This window comes from Stegodyphus dumicola, chromosome 1 (assembly GCF_044657685.1).
Source record: "Stegodyphus dumicola isolate Sdum_Otavi_A_Nest chromosome 1, ASM4465768v1".
Lineage (NCBI taxonomy): Eukaryota > Metazoa > Arthropoda > Arachnida > Araneae > Eresidae > Stegodyphus > Stegodyphus dumicola.
In genome coordinates this window covers 185,233,882-185,255,851 of record NC_140768.1, presented here as the reverse complement: position 1 = coordinate 185,255,851, position 21,970 = coordinate 185,233,882, and the positions used below count along the sequence as shown (strand labels likewise).

Sequence of the window (21,970 nt, the reverse complement as noted above, 5' to 3'; positions counted from 1 at the left end):
AAAAAACAAAACAAAAAAAAAAAGCTTAATATTTATTTGTTTACTTTATTAAACATTTCTTTCAACGCGCGCGTGCGCAAAGCATACATTACGTATAGTCGAAATTAGAAAATTGCTACCAGAAAACTATTTGATGTGTATTCGAATTTATTTAAATCGCATCAAAGACGGAGTGCTTCGAGATGAAATACTACATTTAGTAAGGAATTATAAGCCGAATAAAATAAAAACATCTGCTCTGAAGATAAGGATTGTGCTGACATATCAACTTCCAGTTCATCGCATTCCGCAACGCCTCCCCTCCCCCCGCAGAGCAGCGTGAAATTGATAAACAGATTTCAGAATGGCTAGAGAAACAATGGATATGCCTTTATCTATTTTTTGCAGCTATTCCACTTTTTGTTTGATGGACATCAAAACATGCTTTCCCTTTGTAGATCCTTTGGCAGCTCCAGAATCGGAAATTCTTTTTGACATAATCGAAAGTTCAAGCTTACTTTTATAAAATTGCTCTAACAGTCTGCAAGAAATAATAAGCCAGATCCAATTAGAAGATTAAGGAACAACGCATTCTGCAACCTTAACTGAAATAGATAATTAGATAATTTTAGCTTAGATAATTAGATAATTTTAGCTTAGCTTATACCGTCTGTTATGCATTAAACCCACATGCGTAAAGGTATTACGTGTGCACAGAAAGTTTGTAGCTTTGAGGTCTGGATTATAGATCATTCCGGATTATGGACGTCTGGATTAAAGACTTTTGACTGTAGTAAATTACTACTCCTGTCTTGAAGTACAAGTTCTGCATCACATGCAAAATTTGTAGCAATAGATATTCTGGAATATGTAATTTTTTTTAATATTGGTGTTCTTTTCTGATTTAATACTCTAGAATACATGTCAAAATATGAATATAGATTGAAGCACTACATGCAGGTGCAAGTAAAAGTCAAGAACTGAAATATCTTTTCATGACTGGATACCCCCTAAAAAGAATCCAGCTAGGGGATTATTCATAGACTATGATTATTCTTCTTCAAAGCTCATCATATTATCTTTGGCTAGGATAGGTTATTTCACTATTTCACTATACAAGGCAAACAAGAGGAAATTTACAACATAAATTTCTTGCTCCTTCTGGCCCAAGCAAAATTAAGGTTATTGTTAATTTCTTCACATGTTCTTAGTTTTTCATTGATCTAAATAACAGTCATAAACATTGTACACTTCTTATAAAGTTATTAAGTTTAAAAGAATTTATAAAAATATATATGGAATGTGTAAAGTTTATTTTTTGCTACCAAAAGAATTAGCTAAAGTTTTCTCTGAAATTAATGCATTTTTTAAAAATATTTTTAATCATTGCAGAAGAAATTAAAGCTCTTGTTAGTATGATGGCAGAGTTCGGGAAAAAGAAAGTGTTGGACATTGACCTACCTGACAAATGTTTAAGGTAAAATTTAATAAAAAAAATTCCTATTGTATTTTAAGTCTTTGCTATTTAAAAATCTATTTTGATGATAAATTTATGTGAATTTTTCAGCTCTTTGAAATTTCTGTGTTGAACCTGCTTTAAAATTTGTTCAAATATCCACCAACTCTCAAACTGAGCATAAGTTTACACTTTATAGGACACATTCTATAAGTCCTTTTTTTTTTTTGTTATGAAATGTTATATTTTTAATTTTAAAATGTTTTAATGTTTTTTTTTAAATTTTTAATCTTAATATTAACCCTTTGGAACTTATATGTAATCTGCCTCAAGATAAATTTCCTCGATGGGTACTTTTATATCAAGAAAAACTAAAAACTCTTTATAATCCTCTTTTTAATCTTATGCCCATCACCAACATCTCTGCAATTAGTTGATAAGTAGCTCAACAGAAAAAAAGTCATTAAATTCAGAATTAGCCTGCAAGAAATTGTCAAAAATTTAATCTTTAATAAGGATAACAACAGTAAATAAATAAATGCAAAGTAAATATGTAAATAAAATAAATAAATGGTAAATAAAAATAAAGCAGAAAAGTAGTAATAATAATTAAAAAAAAAGGGTTTGTTTTTCAGATTTTAATGGTGGCTTAGAAGGCCTCTTCTAAGCCACCATTAAAATTGTTGTAAATTGAGTTATACATATTTTTGAATATCAAGTAATGCTTATGAAAAATAAAAAAAAAGTTAAAATCAGATTTATGTTAAATATAAATCATTGTCAACTTGACAAGCTCAACACCTAGATGAATATACATTTCAACTATCAGGAGAACATTATATATCTTCTGTATATCTTAAAACTGAAAAAAAAAAATTAGGTAGCTTGTGAATTAAATGCATTATTATTTAAATGAATCAGTTTAAAAAATAAACAAATAATTTCTTAAGAACAACATCTATTTATTATTGCTTTTAAATAGATTAGTTTTTTTCAGCATTAGCAGGTATATCAAATTTGAAAGATAAATATCTTACATTTTGCCAAATGGCATAAGTCTCGAATGAAAAGTAAAGCAACACAAAATGACATTTCGAGATTAATAGCTCTGTTGGGCTAATAATTTTAAGGCAATCTTTTCTATAATCTTAATCCATACAACCTGTTAACATAAGAAACAAATAGCAGCTTATTTCACTTTTGTGCGATTTAAATGTTTTTGTAACATACCCAGTAATTGATTTAAAGCTAGAAACCTCCATAGACCAAGGCAAGGATTTAGGAATGAATTCGTTTTTGTCAAGAATGTTTCATGCACTGTAAATAATTTCTATTAATTTTAAGTGCTTACTGTTAGTCATGTGCATAGTATCTACTGTGTTTTGAATAATAAAAACAGTTTAAATTTGCCATATCATTTAACAGAGGATGTTTACATGTTATAAGAATAATTCTTTTGTTGTTGCTTATGCTCACTTGTTTGACACAGTCAGCCCAAGCCCATGAAATTCCTGATAAGGCAGGCAAGATCATGTCTGCCGTTGGCAACAGCCTTGAGCACCTAACAGGTGACATTGCAATTTGGCTCAGTTCCAACCACAATTTTGATGGAAAGCACCAGGGGGGGGTGAAGGTCCCAGGGTCTCTCACCCCTTTTCCCTTCCACAAAACCATACAAGAGGACTTTTGGCTCGCCACATATTTAGAGTGCTGCACTGACACTATACATTTACAAACATTCATGCCTTCTCCGGCATTCGAACTCGGGCTCTTCGACACGGCAGTCAGCAACACTAACCACTATACCGGTTGAGCGGCTTAAGAATATTTCTGGATGATTTAATTAATGTTGAAAATGTAGAGATTATTATTCTTTAATATTCAATCTGATATTCTTTTTCTGGACTGTAAGTGTATTTTGCAAATACCATGATAGTAGGGCTTTTCATAAAATGTCCAGTGATATAGATTTCCATTCCTCTTCCACTATTTTCCGGAGTCCAACAAATGTGGTAGGTTTGTTCTTAAAAAAAACTCTTTTTAAAAGATCAAAGCACTGTAGTGTAATGCCAGGGGACTTTGCAGGAACATGTTGAAAACAGGATCGTAGCTATAATTTCCAGTGCCAGGGGACAACTAAAGAATTTGCACCTCTTTCTGTGGGCCAAGAATGGAAAACATTTCATTAAAAAATTTAGTAGCATCAATTTAGCCCCCTTGGATGCTTCGCCCAGGAACAGATGTCCTCCCTTGCCCCACCCTAGCTACGCCACTGGTTGAAAAGGTATATGTGCGGTACCTGTATCATTCTTCATTTTTTTTAGAAATGCAGTGGTACTTTACGAAGTATGACTTGTTGCTTTGCCTTCATTAAGTTTTACTCTTTGAAAGTTATTGGGATAAAGAAATGGAACTTCTATAATTATCAGATATAAAACTTTCTCTTAATAGCATGTTGAGTTGATATTAACATCCCCTCCCACACTTTTCTTGTTTTAATTTTCCACTGCAAGGAAATCCTGCATCACAAACCTGCTATTGAAGCTTTTTTTGCAGCAATGGAATAAAGCATTTTTTGAATAATAAATAGGCCCTTTTTTGTTCAGTAATTTAGGTAAACCTATGTTTCATCAAGAGTCACGATGTATTTCCATTTATCTCCTGCTGAATAGTTTTCATACAGGATTCTACAAATTGTTCTGCAATGAGCCACATACCTTGGCAAAAGCTGGTGAACATTATGCATATTAGCTTTCTAACTTGTAAATCTTGGTTTATTATTTTATTTATTGTCACTACAGATGTATTTAAATACTTTGCAAGTGATTTCTGCATTGGTGGATTTTTTCTTTTGTTATCAGTGATTTAACTTTAGAAACATTACAGACAGTTGGTACCTTTTTTTTGTATTCATTTGGAGTCTTCATTTTATGTAGAAGTAATGATTTATGGTTTTCCACTTTCTAATTAATAATGTTGTTTATTTTGTACTTCAGATTTCAATACCATGCATTTCACAACATTTTTTAATTATGCAAATGGAATACTATTTCTCCTCAGAAAGTGCAAAAAATATCCATCAGCCTGCAGCTTATTTACATGCCATATTTTGAATAAAGAATAAGTTTAAAAATAGCTCGATATTTCTCATTTCAAGTAATAAACTGCTGCTGGAAAATGTATTGCAAAACATTAAAAAAAAATTACCAAAAACATTTTAAAAATTTGCAAACACCCTTTGTATAAATAAATATAGCTTAGCCATATATTGAAAATGCATTTTATTCTAAAAATGCAGCACATAATATGCATAAAATACTGCATATATATCCATTTGCTATTTATATATTTTTAATAAAGCTTCTTATAAACTGTAAAGCTAACAATGATCATGTTTTTGGAGGAATTGAAAGTTATGTCCTGTTTTCTGTCCGTACAAGAGATTTGTAACTCTAGTCTCAACAGTAGTAAAGGGTCAACTGTGTCTTCAAATTTTTTGTAATTTACATTTTAAGAATGACTTCTTTAAATCATTGATGTTTTATAAAGTGTAAGATATAATTAATAAGGGAAAGGGATTTTTTTAAAGCCTACTATTACTTTTTATTTTGAAAAAACTTCAGGTTTAGTGTAAGCTGTTTAATGTGGAATGCTCATGAAATGTCAAGTGGCAGATAATTGAAAATTACGCATTGTTGAACATATAAAAATAATGTAAAGTACAGTAGAAGAGCCAAATAAATAGAATAAGAAATTTCTGATCTTAAATTATAAGAGTAGTCATCTTATTTGTTATTAATTTAAATACCAAAAGCCTAAATTTAAAATTAAGTAAGTTTCTTTTCTCGGGGGACACATTTTAGACAAAAGCGTTTAGACAAAAACATCGGCATATTTTGTAGCCTTTTAACATCTGAGAATACAACATCTTATCCGGTTTTGGAATCCCATTGGCACTGAAATCTGGTAGTAATGCCACCAAACTTGTGCCAATCATCCCAGCAAAAGTTTAATGAACAGAAAATTTTGTATTTAGCTAATCAACCCATCGAGTTATGAATATAGTATATAAAAAATTAAGTCTTTCATCATAGTTTTTCACACTGTATTGTCATTGTTTATCCAATTTCAAATGAAGTCATGTATGTCAATTCCATTAATGCACACTTTTCTTTATGCTGAAATCGTGTAACATTGCAAATATGTTACTGCATGCACATGACTACAGGTAATTGCTGTAATCTTATAATTGTATTGTAGTGACATGTTTATGCATTATGCTGCCAAATCATAATGGTTGGTGATAGTGTCCTACATACGCTTAATAGTTCTTTTACGTTTATAATTTTCACAATTTTGTTTTTTGAAGAAGGCGAAAATTTCTAAAATATTCTGATTACTTCAGTTTTCTGATTAGTTGAATAGTAGGTAATCAAGCTTTTTACTGTAAAATATGCAGTGACACATTTACTCCGTTTCCATGTGCATCTTCCATCAATTATTAAAATTTACTGTTGTTAACCCCTTCTCGCCGACTGTCACGTATACGTGCCAGCAACGAACACACTTATCTACCGGCCGACACGCAGGCGTACCAGAGCATTGTTGCGTTTACTACCGACTGTCACGTATTTGTGCCAGTACCTTGGAATGTTTTTCAAACTATAATTTCTGCCACAAGATGGCACTGTATGTCCATATGGTTTCAGATACATGTACATTAGACCTTCTACTCGAAATGAGAGAAGCATGACTCACATACATGTGTTTTTGATTATATAAACAAATGGGGAACTAAATGTTTCCGAATGGCATGATTTATGACGTATCTTTAAATCGCACTTTATTCGCACGTGGTAGTTGTTTATTGTAAGTAGAAGTTTTATATTCGCTAAAGCGTTGAGTATTTCGGTTTACAGTTCAGTTTTTAAAAAATAATTAGATCTTGTTAGACGTGAATACTTTCTGTTTTTACCGTTTCAATGTCGAAGCGTCGAAAATGTTTAACAGAGCATGAAATAGCAGAAATGATGCAAAATATTTCAGATATTGATTCTGAAATTCTGATATTCTGATATTGATTCTGAAAGATTAACTGAAAGACATTTTCCAAAACTTTGTTCAGAAGAGACTGATAAGAAAATGAGACAAGGATGCTTCGTTTGTTCACATTCCCGGAAAAATCCTCCAAAACGGCAAATGAGTTATTACGAGTTCAAGGAATGTAATGTAGGACTGTGTGTAGATCCCTGTTTTCAAATTTTTCATACGAAAAGAGAATTTTAAGTAATATATTTAGTTTTCAGATGTATAATGTTAAAAGTCATAAAATGGTGAGTAATTAAAATAAAATGTGTAAAATATGCATTTAAACAAGAAATAAGGTAATTAAAGTATATATATAAAATTATCTATAAAGCATAAGCCATTTAAATACTCTATAGAGCATTATTAAACAATGCATTGATACTTCGGAAATTTCATGGATTTAGGCTTAGTAGCAAAAAACCCCCCGGCCCTGGAGAGACGCTCGCGGAAGACACTGTCGGCCTCCGCTATAAGCGCGCATTTTCGCTATCCGGCTTGAAGGGGTTAAAGAAATTGAAATGTATTTCAGTAACTCCCCTTCCTCCCCTAAAAAGTCACAAAGTTCAGGAAAAGGATTATTGGATTGATATGTATTCCTTCCACATATTCGCAGTCTTATTTACATTACATAGCCATTCATGCACCCATTTATTTGCATTACATAGGCATTCATAAAGCTAAATAAATAGGTTACCACAATTATGATTGCTGCTTCATTTACTGAAAGGTAGCATACTCTAATTTTTTAAAACTTTAATCTGTCAATCAGTATGGTTTATCTTTGAGATTTATTTTATGTACTCAAGCGTACAGTAACTATTCCAACTGAAGGATAAATGATAAATTATTTGAGTTAGTTAACTATAACTTGAATTGTTCAGATTGTAACTGAATTTTTTTTAATAAATAGACTTCACAATTAAAATTAAAACGCTCTCTTTTTAGCAAATTCCGAGTTACATTTAAGGAACCAGATATGGAAAATGTTCCACCAGAGTTTGGTTGCCTTAAAGAGGTTTCTTTCAATGGAGTAGAATACCCATCCTATGAGTATTTTACTATTACTACACCACGAAGTACTGATGAGTGGGTTGTATCACCTGGATATCCTGAACAGTATCGTGCTCCTGATATAGAAGGTAGCAACTGTTTTTCATTTGATTTTAAATGAATACTGTGTAATGCAGTAGTCTGAAACTCAGATTGCATACATGCAGGATGCATGATCTGAAAACAACTAATGGACTAAATTTTTTTTTTTTACAAAAATGAAAAATTTTTTATCTGAATTTTAAATTTCACATACTAAATATTTATTAGGGCATACATAAACAATAATAATGATAATGCAAGGGAAAACTATTCAAAGTTATACTTATTTTCTGTCTGAAATTTAAATGTTGATGGCTGCAAAAAATTCCTCTTGGTTACAGTTTATAATTGAAATGTACTGATGTCGAAATACTGAATTTCCAGCCTGGCATGTATTTCAAATAATTCTTATATGTTTAATTAACATTAAATAACTTGCTTTTAACTTAAATTAAAAATAAACAAGTAATAAAAACTTTTCAAGTGCAACAAGAATTGAGAATAAATTATGATGACCCATTCTCTTTCTACTTGTTCAATTTTTCCTCAACACATACAGCAAAAAAGTATCTTTGTACATAAATATTCTTACTACAGTTGGACACATAATGGTGTTTCAATTCTAATAAAGTGTGTAATTTTGAAGAAAAATTATTAGGAAAATTATTGCACATGCTCATCGAATCAGATTCTTTTCATAGACATTAATTTTCAACTGCATAAAAAACTATTTACATATAAAAAGCATTAACAAACAAAGATTATTTGTTGCAAAAATATATCTGACAAATATGAATGGGAGCCAATCAATAAGATTTATACCACAGGGTCAATCAATAGGATTTATACCACAGTATAAATTAATTTGTAGAGATCATTAGACATGCTATTTCAGAGCAAAAGACATGAAAAACTGTGCAGTGTCCTCGCCAGCATTCAAACCTCAGACCATCCAATTTGCTAAGTGTGTGTACTTTCCAATTGCACCGTGAAAGTATGCAGAAAGAGAGAAATTAACCATGCATTCTGTACCAATTAAATGGTGACTTGGGAGGAGAGATCCAGTTGCTAAATCAGGATGGTGGTGATTTATTGTCCACCAACTTTTAGTTTGGTCTCCACACTAGAGATCGTTAGGCATTTTATTTTGGAGCAGGAGATGTGAAAAATGTACAGGGCCCTCACTGGAACTCAAGCTGGACTAGTGATTCTCAATCTTTTTTGCCCCATGGATCCTTTCACGACTGCTGGATGACCATGCCCCCTTTTCAAAATCCAAAAATTACTTATACATTATTTAAATTTAGATTTTTTTAAAAATGTGTTTTATAAATTAAAGAAGAAAAAGTATCAAAAGTGTTGATAAATACCAAAACTTGAATAAAAAGTGTTTTTTATATTCATAAACTAAAACTAAATACTTAACAGGTAAAGGAAAGGCTGACCACCCTCCACCTTGAAACTATAAAATTCCCTCCTAGTTGAAAGCTAGGGGAATTCCCTCCAGGGGATTTTTTAGAGCTTCTGATTTATTTACTCTGGAGATGTACCTTCCAGTTAAGGCACATTTAAGGAGGGAGAAAAATCTTACAAATTACTTCTACTTTTAAATTTTCTGATTTTCTGAAGTTTCCACACTCTTTTTTAATGGTAATGAAAATTGTGTAAAATTAGACTCGGAATTAATAAAATTTTAAAATGTTTCTTCAAATTCCTGTGCTGTTTCTTTGTTTTATTCCTTCAAAATAAATATTCTTGAAAGAAATTCCTGCATATTCTTGAATTCCTGCATATTCTTGAAAGAAAGGTGCTAGATGCTGATGGAAGGTAATGTTTATTGTTGTTCTCTTTAGAGAAAAATGGTTCTGTATAGTCCAATCCAGTTACAGCGAATGGTGGTGACTGAAGAATTCGATCCAAAGGAAGTGGAGCTATGTCTTGAACTCTGGGGTGAACACTATATCGTTTGCAAATCATGTAGCTACTCAACAAGGATTTAATTTGTTGTCTGCCTTTGACAACTCAAAATTTTTCATGCAGGTGTGTCAAAGTGTAGTCCACTCTGGAATGAAATACCCTTTCATGTGCATTGAAAATTAACAGATTGATACTGACGGTAGTATTCATGGATGCTTGGCAGATTCCAGACAGTCCTCAAATTGTATTCTGCCTTTTAACTGTAGAAGCCCGTATTCATTGAGCTCAGGATTCATCGAGTAAATGTTGCATGCTTTGTCAACTGACTTTCCTTGAGATAAATCAAGGATTTCCTTTTTGAAATATTGAAATTGAATGTTTTTGATCCAGTATTGTTTTGCATTCATTATTTCAGAAGTGATTAATGATTCACAAAGTCTTTCATATCCAGGACTAGATTTGTTAATAAATCTACATATCCACACTGTTATAAGGTATACCTTACTTAAAATCGAGCAATAAATTAGAATTTTGCACGATTTTCTTGTTGTTGGTGGCAGCTTACGGGACATTGAGTGTGCTTCTCCTTTCCACGGATATCTCTTCCTCATTTACCTCCATGTTTGGTTTCTTAGGCCACAAATTTTCAAGCTCGAGAAGCCAACTTGGTCCATTTTGCCATAGCAGACTTGACATGATGCTCTCAGCTCCCTTCCCTCGAGATAGCAGGTAGCAAGTTTGGGCAATTGATTCATTTTCAGATAAATTACATAAGTTTGATTTTTCCCTCATTATTTTTCAAAAAGATAGATTGAGGATTTTGCCGTTAAATTTACTATGTATATTTTTATCTCTGAGAAATTGACTCAAATGAAATTTCTTAAAACATTTAAAACATTGATTATATGCTATGAGAATATTTATTTTCTCAGTAACCCCTTTACAGCATTTAAAAGATTTGTGGTGTTTCTCACAGAAGATGTGTACTCACTGTACTGTAATGTTAAATACACTAGCTGTGGAGTATTTCTTTTGTGTCTTTTATTTAGTTTTTTATAAAAATTAGTAAACATTTTATTTTCACCACAAGCCAATAAAGTACTTTTTGTGACATTTGATCTCCTTCTTTAAGAATAAAATGAATTTAGAAATGTCAGTTTCCCTTCATCTCTTTGCGTATTAAATTCTAAAATAGATCGTGAAGCAATATTTGTTGTAAAATAGGCATTAACAATTGTCCAGAAAAGCCTGATGTAACATTTATTGCCTTTAAATTTTGAATAGAGATCTCAGGCTCATCATAAATTCTGTGTCACGCTGAAATGTTAGAAGATTGTTTTATTCCTAAATTTAGTATTTTATTCAGAAAGGAATTTATATTTATATCTCTTTTCCGGAACCTATCTTTTGGTTCTTTACACAGTTGTCATAATTATCATTACATAATTCAAATCTTGAAACAACATTGGCAGCTTGACCAGTTAAAAAGGTTTTAAGATACATGATTTTTTCAACTTTCGAAATGCTTTTGTTTTTATCTATCATACTTTTGAAACTATTTCAAAAATTTTACCAATATTTTGGATCTCCAGAAAATTTCTCAGTTAGTAACTTTGGTAGTTTAACTGAACATTGATTTCTTAAATTTTCTCTTAAAGATACATTCATATTTTGATTATGTGAATTACTTGAAGGCGTCTCAACCTTAGTTTTGCTTTCAAGGTAATGTAATATTCTACTCGAGTATTTCAAACATTTTGCTTTAGATTCCTGACTTGCCATAACCTCTTTTTTCATTTGATCACCTGCAATAGAAGTTTTGATTTCACCACTGAGAGCTTTCAATTTGTTATTTCTTTCTATTAAAAGCTCGTAATCATCTTAAATCCTGCTCATCAAGCTCCTCTGCAATACTATATAATAGAAATACACCCAAGGATCAACAATGAATATAAAATGAGAATCTACCTTTTATTTCCCTGTGGGCATGATTCAGTAATCCAAAAGTCCTGGCTATTCCATTACCAGTGCACCTTAACAAATCCTATAGAGGTCATTTTCATCAAAGTCAATTAAGTTCTTTTATTGTTTTAGGTTTTAAAAAGTAGACGATAAAAGTGTCATCTAAAAACACAACAATAAATTAATTTGTTAACAAGTTACTGAAATAGAGCATAAATGGTCTCTCGCCAGTAATTATTAGGGCCGGTGGCTCTCTTGCGGAACATTCTATACATTTAGTTACAAATCAAAATTATAATCCAAACTCAAAGAAATAAGGAAGGCAGAACACCCTCTATAGGCATTTTGCAACACCTGATTTCTGGAATCAGTGTCTGGTGATGGGTTCATTCATGGCATCCTTTACAAATCCCGATGTATTATCAAAACGACTTCATGCAGCTGCTGACATGTCCACCTTAAAGTGATACAGGAAACAGTTGCAGATAAGCTGCTTTGATACCATTTCTTTTTAACTGTGGAGAATCTTTGATGGCTGTGTGTGCAACATGTCTATAGTATTACAAGTTAATGTTTACTCTAATGCAGCGCTTGCCATCCATTTCACTCCTCTGGAAAACTTGTGACAGCATTCATATTCTAGAGCAGTGGTGCACAAACTAGGGGTCGCGACCCCTGTGGGGGTCGCCAGAAGTTTTTTTGGGGTCGCCAAATTTTTATGAAATGCATTTTGCCTGCATGCTGCATACCATACAGTGTACATATAAAGAGTGAAGTGCCGTCACTCACTGTTTAATTGCAATTTCATGCTGTCCGCTCTTTCTTTGACCGTAATGCATAATGTATGTAAAGTGTGAAGACGCAAGTTTTTCACTCCGTAGATAGCGCCTTGTTGGCGGTAATTCGCCAGTTTTACTGTAAAGTGTTTCCTGAAACGTCACGAAATATCGAGTCAGAAGTCATAAAACGCATACAAAATTCATCTGTATTTGCTTTACAACTGGACGAGACTACCGATATTACTAAAATGTCACAACTAATTATTTACGTTAGGTTTATTTTTAATGAAGATATAACAGAAACGTTTTTATGTTGCAAAAGTTTGGAAGGAAAAACAACTGGAGAAAAAATATTCGAAGTAATAAATGAATATTTTGAAACAAAGTCCCTTACCTGGGCAAACTGTGTTTCGGTTTGTACTGATGGTGCTGCAGCATTAACAGGTTCGAATAAAGGGCTCAGAGACTTAACTCAGAAGGTGGCGCCTCATATTGTATTTAATCACTGTATGATTCATCGGCAAGCTCTTGTTGCAAAAGAAATGGACGAAGAGTTGCACAACATATTACAAGACGCTGTTAGTTCAATTAACTACATTAAATGCAACAGCCACAACAGCCGTCTCTTTTCAATACTTTGCAATGAGGATGGGTTCAACGTATGAGAGATTACTGTTACACACCGAAGTCAGATGGCTTTCACGTGGGAAAATACTGCGACGGATATTTGATTTGAGAAATGAAGTGTACATGTTTTTAATCGAAAAGAAACAGATTGGCAAGTTATTATATCAATGAAGTTTGGCTAGGGAAGCTGAGCTATTTAGTTGATATTTTCGAAAAACTTAACGACTTAAATCTGAGCTTGCAGGGTTAGAATTCAACTATCATAACTTCAGCCAGTAAAATTCAAGCTTTTAAGAATAAGCTTAGTCTCTGCAAACTTAATAAAAACAACACCGACATGTTCCCTTGCTTTAACGATTTTATCAAGGAAAATAATACAGATATATTTACATTTAAAAACATCATTTCCAATTACATTGAAAAGTTAAAGGAAAAATTTTCGAGAAGATTCGAGGATTTTTCTGAAAGCGATCTTGGTTGGATTCGTGATCCATTTTCCTTTGACATATGCAGTTCAACTCTTCAAATTAGTTATAAAGAGCAATTGATAAATCTAATTAGTGATTATACTCTTCGAAATCAATTTAAGACTCAGCCTTGTCAAAAATTTTGGCTATCCGTGGTAAAACAATATCCCGTTTTATGCAAGAATGCCATCAGTGTGTTAATACAATTTGCATCAACGTATTTATGTGAAACTGGATTTAGCAAACTAGTTTCAATAAAAACTAAATACCGCTCGCGTTTAAACCCTGAAGATGATATGCGAATTGCAATTAGCAACATACATCCAAACATCGATGAGATAATTAGAAACTTGCAGCCACATACGTCTCATTAAAGGACAATTTACTGATTTTTGTGTTATACAAAAAGTATTTTCTTAAAATTATAAATAAAATTAATATGAGTCAGATATGATGATGTTTTTATTCGATGAAACGAAAGAAATGCGCGAAATATACATCGTATTTGTGAACATTTATCTCTAGGGGTCACCAAAAATTTTCTCTCTACAAAAGGGGTCACAGTCAAAAAAAGTTTGCGCACCACTGTTCTAGAGAACCTGAGCGTCTTACAATATTTTTTATAACATTTTTATTAACAATCATTTATGGAAACAAAAATTACTTTCATTTTAGTTGTTTAATTCAAAACAAACAGAAAACTGCAATTACGAGGAATCAATATAATTCTAAATATAGATAATTAATAAATTCCTTTAGTATAACAATTAATAAAAAATGTTAATGTGAAATCAGTGTTTATTTTTTGGAATAAAATATTGAATATTGAATTTGAATAAATACGTATTTTCAGTATACATATAAGGATTTCATCTTTCACAGAAAGGAGACGATTCATATCTTTACTCCTAATACTTGTTAAACATTCACACATGTATGATGTTAAAATCTGCAGCAATATATTAATTGCTATCCTATGAATTGTTAGAGACTCACTTTCAATGGATATCCAGAATTTGCCCCAAACCCTGTCATTAAATCTGATTTTAAGTCAAATTCTTCTTATTTTAAAGTTAGGTTCTGAGGATAAACGAAAGTGAGAGAAAATGGATTCCTCACCCAGTGATATAGTTCTGTTGACAGGGATAGAAAATAATAAACAGTTTTCTTCAACAGCTCTTCTAGGTGGGATGCAATAAAACTTGAAATTTTTTGGTAGCCATACTCACCTTTTTGTCCTGCTGGGAATTCAAACATACTATCAATATTCCTTTTTACAACATGATTTTTCCATAAATTTAATTTTTCTTAAAAATCCAAGAATGACATGAAGATCATTTGAAGTTGGTATATTTTCTCCACCCCCTTGCAGCGACTTTATTATTCAGTTGAACCAAGTGATGAAATATATCTGTTAAATAAGCTAACATCTGCACCCTCATTCGATCCTCGAAGCATTTAGTAAAATCTTGTTTGTTGTTTTGTTGAAAATGTGCATGCATTTCATTCTTTAGCTCAAAAAACTCTTAAAACCTCTTCCTCTACTTAACCACCAGATTTTAATGTTTAACAACAGATTTGTTTGCTCTTTATCCATGTTTTGATTGAGCTTTTTAATAATTCTGGAGTGGCATAGATTTCATGTAATGAAGTTTACCATTTTTGTAGCATCATCAAATACCTTTTGTTGTTCATTACCAAGACATTTTGACATCAGCAGTTCTCTATGAATAAAACAGCACATGGAAACAGCATGACATTTCTTTTACAACAGAAACAAAGTCTTTTATAGAGTTAACTATGGAAGCAGCATCAACCATACAAATGCCAATACAATTCTTCCAAGAAAAGTAATTCCTAACTGCAGAGGAAGTTTTCTTGAATTTCTGCCTCATTAACAAATCTTACAAATTTTAGAATATAACATTTGTTGGTTAAATCTGTTGATTTATCCACTTGAATTCAAAAATAGTCATTTTTCAGTCTATCACACAACACCCCTTCAACAGCATGTAACATATCATCGATTCATTGATTTTCTGTATTTTTTTAAGTGGAATATTTTCAGTTTTCCTTACTGCATCTTTTTTCAATATTTTACCTGCTATAATTTTGCATATGGGCATAATCAGATTTTCGCCAACCGTGTGACATTTTCTTTTCTATGCAACAAGCTGTGCTGCCAATAACTTGCTTCCTGAGCCTTTTCACTATCTATCAGTGTGTATGCAAAAGCTGTACTCTGTTTGTTTTGAGATTTTAAGAGAGTTTTAAAATAATCAACAGTTTTATTTTTCTTATTATTATGATTTGTCATGAAATATTTGTTTAATTTTCGAGCCATTGCTGTATTCAATTTTTTTTAAAAAAACCACAAATGAGATAACGTGGAACACAACTTTCTGGATCAACAGTCCATGTAAAGCCCATTGATAAATAGCTTTCATTATCTTTAAAATATTAATAAAAAATACTGTAATTTCATTAAAATACTAATAAAAGAGTTGTAAAAGTAACAGTAAAATTAAATAAAATATGCTAAATAATAATAAAGTAAAATACACTGCATTTAACCAGCCACATGATCCTACGCTTCTTACCTCACTAATGCATACATAGTCACACCAGCTTCTAGTCCTTGAGAATTGAAAAGCTGCCTTTGGCTGTGCTTGGTTAGACTCATGTTGCATATATAGCTTTGTGATGCCAATGTACAGTTTATTGAAAATTGTTAAAGAATAAGTTAATCTCCTTATTTAAAAATAATAATACAGTAGAATTTCAATTATCCGAATCAGTTGGGACCGAACACCATTCAGATAATAAAAAATTTGGATAATTGGATTTCTTGCGAAGAAAGGGTCTACGTACATTTTAATTAATTACTGTATGTACTGTCTGTTCAAAATGGGAGAAAAAAATTAATTTTAAAGAAAAAGAGATTTTAATTAATTAAAATGAAAAGGCAACACTTTTTATGTACATGTTATATACCGTACTGTACAGTACTTATAAGCGCTGAAAGTCGCTGCTTGCTGAACATCTCGGTCAATTGCCTTCACCAGTTTTTGGGCAGCCGAGTCACGCATTCGCTTGACAATGAGAAGTTGCATGTGGTCACACTCAAAACACTCCATTCATTTCAATGCTGTTTTAAGGCCATCAAACACTTTACTAGCTGATGGTCCCATGTCTGCTTCAACTTTGACATTAAAATCATCTTCCTCAACACTTTCTTCTCTCACAGTTTCAATAAATTCGTCATCATTTAAAATTTGAAGCTCAGGGTCTGATGAATCACACATCATCCATTCTACTGTATCCTGAGCACTAACTTCTGAACATCCAGGCATTTTCAAACAATTTTGCGATTTATTAGCAAAATATTATCCGAATCAATGGGGACCGAAATGCAATGAGATTTCAAATTTACTTTGCTTATCGCAGTATGTTTCCGTCTTAATTTTTTTCTTAAATTCTAAAAGCAATTTGGATAGTTGGAGTTCTGATAATTTGAAAAGTACTGTAATAATAATATTTTTTTAACAATTGAATTGGTAATGCAAATATCAAAGAAATTCATACAAATGTTAATGACATCTGATGATTCTAACCAAGTATAGCTAAACAGTCAAAACATGCTTTTCAGTTATCATTGGCAGCAGGTGTCCTCTTGTCACAGTCACACGTGCTTTCCCCAGAGAAGTTTCCTGAGTACAGTACAGAATCAGGGAAAAAAATCTTTTATGATGTATGTGTTATTTCCTTATTTTTTGCATAACCATTAATAATATTTGTAGAACTCTGGTTGGGAAATCTAACCCTCTACTTTTCCAAGCATAAGTCATTTTGTTTCTTTCTGTTAACAATTCATCATTGGAACGTCAAAATCGACAAGAATTTCTTTGATTATCTTATATTAATATAAGTTAGTAATAAGGAATATATTTTTAAAATTAATATTCCATTAGTTATTTTGAGTCAGTTATTATTTTCTACCAAAACGTTGACAAAATTCTAATCAATCATGCATAGTGTTGACTGATATATTTCAAACCTTAAACTTGTCATACTTAATAAAATTATTTTCCACATTGGATGTGTGTATAAGTAACTTTGATCTGCTTTTGAATCATGTTATGTCACAAGTAAGTAAAATTCTTAATTAGCCTAGACACAATACTTTGAAGATCATAATTTCATAAATTTTATGACCATCTTTTAAAAATAATTTTCAGAATTGGAAAGGGCTCATCTTGCAAGGCGTGAGGATATAACAATGTTGGAGCCTTCCACTGATGAAGCAGCAGCTACCCTCGAGGTATGTTCTAAATTTTAAATTACCATTACATCTGAATATAAGATGATGATTTCTCCTCTTAAAATGAATGCCCTTCTGAAAATCATACTTTTCTTATTTGCAACAATCTAATGTTTATGAATTATGAAAATAATAATTTTATATTTTATCAATTAGTTTTTAAAACATATGAAAAAATACTTATTTTGTTTTACCTGGAGGAGTGGTATTTAATTAATTTAATTACTTTCCATGCAGAACATCCTGAGTATAACTGTTTGTTATATGCAGAATGTTAATTAGTATTTTGCATTTATTAAGTTTTCTTTATATTAACGTGCATTAATTTAAGTTACAGCCCAAGTAGTTTTTTTATAGTGTATTAAAAATGCCCATTGTGCAGAAAAGTACAATGACATAAGAAAATTTTATTGATCATCTTTCACTTTATGTGAAACATTAAAACATAAAATGTATTTGAGCAAGAAAGATCAAACTTTTTAGGTCACACTGAGAGTATTTAATCATTATATATTTTCTAATATAATTTCAAATTTAAAAAAATTCTTCAGTTGAAAACTTATCAGTTAAAAGTTGTCTTGAACCGGTTATTAACAAATGCCATCCAAAACTGTAAGTTATATCCTCTGGTACAAAATGAATAATACATCCACTAGATTGGTAACTGTCCTTGAATGCTAGGGCAGCTTTGATGATGTTTTTCTCTGTTCTGTTGTTTCTATAAAACATTTTTCATCATTGGCACACACATTTCTCATACACACCAAAAAGTAAGGAATAGTATTTAAATTATGATTTCCAATTTAAACATTTCCTGCATGAAAACGAACATATATTGTCAAAAAAAGATTATTGCTGGCACACAATACTAGGTAAATTATATATAATGGAAATATTTAATTAGTAATTATACAGTGCAGCATATGAAATAAATATAATGATATAGGTATAAAAATTAGTTTCTTCCATTTTCAGGTGAAAGAAACATATTTACTTTGTCTGGTTTTTTCCCTCACTATAAAAGAACCACACCTAACATACCTATCAGGATCATTATGTTATTGTTTAGAGGCATTTAACATTTTAATCACTAAGTACTAAGAATTATTTGGCCTAATTTTAATATAATTAGTGAATAAAAAATTTGTAAATTTTGCATGGTGTGAAAATTACTAGAATGTGATAGGGAAAAAAAGTGTGACATGGAAAATGTTGTTGACCATATTGCTTATTACAGGATTGTTAGTCACAAACTATCATTTTGTAAAAAAATTCTCAGTATCTGTAAATGTAATAAAATGAGGTAGTATTCTGCAATCAAGAAATTTAGTTAGAGTTTTGCAGTGTGGATATTCATAATAATTTATATAATTATGTTTCATCACTCTTAAATGTGGAATATTTGGAGTATGTTATCACTATGCAGTGTGTGTGTATTGCATATGATTTTGCATTGTGAATAAAAGTACAGGTATTATTTTATATTACTGCATTCAGCCACAAAGAGAGCTTGAAGACGTACCGGGAATTCTTGATCTGCCTGAAATGGGAATTTTTCAAGAACCGTCACCAAGGTTTCATGTTTCTATATATTATTTATTTGATATTTCTTTTAAAATCTTATTAGAATTAATATTTTGACACTGCATATTCTGCTTTGAATATTAAATATTATTTGCATATTTTCTATGTAATGTGTTTGGGGGAAGCACAGGGTATAAATGACTATTTTTTTTTAATAATGCTGACAATGAGTTTGACAATGAGTTAAGAAAATTCATTTTCTGTTTTATAGTTTTAATAATCTATTTAAAGTTTGCCTATATTAGGATTGGTAAAATAACCTACATTCATTTTGTTGAAAATTCTGATATAATTAAATTTTATTGTTATTCTCCATTCATAAATTAAATAATTGTATTTTACATTTATTCTATTCTATGGTATTATTTAAGCCATCTGTGGGATTCATACATTTGAGGTATTCATGGTGAAGGACCATTTGTATATTATTTTTAAATTTAAAATATAAATAATTTTCTTCCTTTTATTTATTATTTAGTCTTTAAATTTTTTGTAAGTATACTGACAATGGAAAGTAGATGAAACATTTTATCTTAGCCCATCCTTCTGATAAAAACTGCACATAATAGTAATTTTTGTAATAGAACACATGTAAGAGTTTGGCAGGGTTAATAAGTTTACAAAAGTGTTTAACATGAGCTTAAATCACTCTGAATGCTATGAAAGCTGTAGCTGCATATTCAGTTTTCTTTGTATATGGAAAGCATCATCCTACAAATATCAATCATCTTGTATTCTTTGGCCAGTAAAAGGCAAATCAATACATATTGTTTGCTAACTGTAGAATTTTAGATGGAAACATCATTTTCAGGTAGTACATAATCAAATATATATATATCACCTGGTTGAAGGTAAACACGATGCACTGTTACACTTGATTGTTCCTTAATGTATGTGTTACATGAATCTGTTTCTTTCCTGTAACATCTAGTAAGATCAAGCTGTGTTTCAAAATGAATGGCTATTCTGTATTTTCTTGGGGGAATAGGGAAGACAAAATCTTGTAGTATAATTTATACTACTGAATTTAAAAAGCATATTAAATATGAATTCTGTATTTATTTCTGTAAACATTAATTACTGATTAAGATACAAATGCCTTAAAGGCATTACTGTGGTATTTTATCGTACACGCAGCAATTAATCTTTATGTGCAGATGAAAAGAGCATCAAAGTTCCTTTAGCAAAGAATCATAAAATCATTCATCATTTCCTAAATGTACAAATATTTTGTAATATGATTTGTATAAAATTCTTCATCTAAATTTTTTTTTAAATTCAGGACTATTTTTCTCTTATAAAATGTATGCTTTAAAACTGTAATTTATAGTGACTTTAGAATGCTTTTAAGTAAGTCTATTTATATTTTACCCAAAGTTTCTTGTTTTCTGACTTTATATATATTATTACAATTTTACTAAATACAATGCCTATTCTTCATAAAAGTGAAGAGAAACCTGCAATTGAAGGTGAAGCACCTGTATCACATTTGTTGATGACACCAGAAATTCCTGTAGATATGGCTGAGCCTACAGCACCTAGAAAACCAGCAGAAACTGACCAGTTTATGGATACAACAGTGCAGTTAACATCTCCAGCTCCAAGGAGGAGAAGGGTATTTAATTATTTTTCCTTTTATTCTTTTTCATGAGGTCTAGGTATATATTTACTGCCATGATAGTCAATTATGATAAACTTTATACTTAAGCCTCATAAAACATTGTAGTAGTCATTGAATACATTATAGATAAAATATTTGTGAAATCCAGTTCTGTATCCTATTACTTTAAAATAACCCTCTCAAAGACTTTACTTTAGTTATTGTTCTGTTGTGACTTTTCTCACTTGTATGACAGAAATATCAGAACAAGCCCACGAAATTCATTGTGGCAGAGAGTGCAAGATTGCGTCTGACAATGGCAAAAGCCTTGAACATCATACAGGTGACAGTATGACTTTGCTAAATTCTGCTCCCAATTTTGATGGAGAGCACCCCAGGTGGACGAGTCCAAGGATCTCCCATCCTCTTCCTCTACCACCTACCTTTCGAGAGGACCTTGGATTCACCGCATATTTAGAAAGCTCGCATGTCACACAGACACTGTACATTTACAAACATCCATGCCTTCTCCGGGATTTGAATCTGTGTGCTTCGGTACAACAGTCAGTGTCATTAACCACTATCCCAGTTGGATGGCCTTATTTTAATTATGTTTTAACCTTAAACCTAAATTATATAAATAAAATTTTGAATTAATTTGATAATTTAAAATAGTATTTTAAGTAAATATTTATAATTAACTTTTTGATAACAAAGAACAGTCCAAAATTAACAGCGGCTAAGTGGTAAAGTTGCTAAACATTGATAGTTCACTCTGAGATTTGAATTCTGGCAAACAGGCTGACAGCATGTGCATTTTCATAGTTTTCCCCATATGTAGCATATATATATATATTTATGAGCCAGTTTTCTTAGAGAGTCCTCCATGAATGCACTGCTTTCCTTAGGCAGATAGCTCTCGAGTAATTTTCCATAATCAAATAAAATCAATAAAAACTGAAAAATTAGAAGCATCTTTTAAACATGATAATCTAATTTTTACAGTAGTAAAAAAGGAAAGACATGTATGTGACTGTATGTATCTCCCCTTCAAAAATAGTTCTGTAAAAATAAAACTATTTGTGAAATTTATGTAGA

At 31.2% G+C, this 21,970-nt stretch overlaps 1 protein-coding gene across 3 annotated transcripts in view; it reads left to right on the top strand.

Annotated features, from left to right (window-relative positions):
* LOC118198144 (uncharacterized) overlaps window positions 1–21,970 on the top strand; it is a 98,026-nt gene that overhangs the window by 22,209 nt on the left and 53,847 nt on the right. For 2 of the 3 annotated variants that reach the window (XM_035369747.2, XM_035369746.2), the window contains exons 5-9: window positions 1,372–1,456; window positions 7,469–7,662; window positions 17,606–17,688; window positions 19,186–19,262; window positions 20,719–20,887. In XM_035369747.2, coding sequence (XP_035225638.1) covers window positions 1,372–1,456; window positions 7,469–7,662; window positions 17,606–17,688; window positions 19,186–19,262; window positions 20,719–20,887 — 608 coding nt within the window. Of the gene's footprint in view, window positions 1–895; window positions 1,161–1,371; window positions 1,457–7,468; window positions 7,663–17,605; window positions 17,689–19,185; window positions 19,263–20,718; window positions 20,888–21,970 lie in introns of all 3 variants that reach the window. The other variant, XM_085823686.1, reaches the window with a different exon arrangement.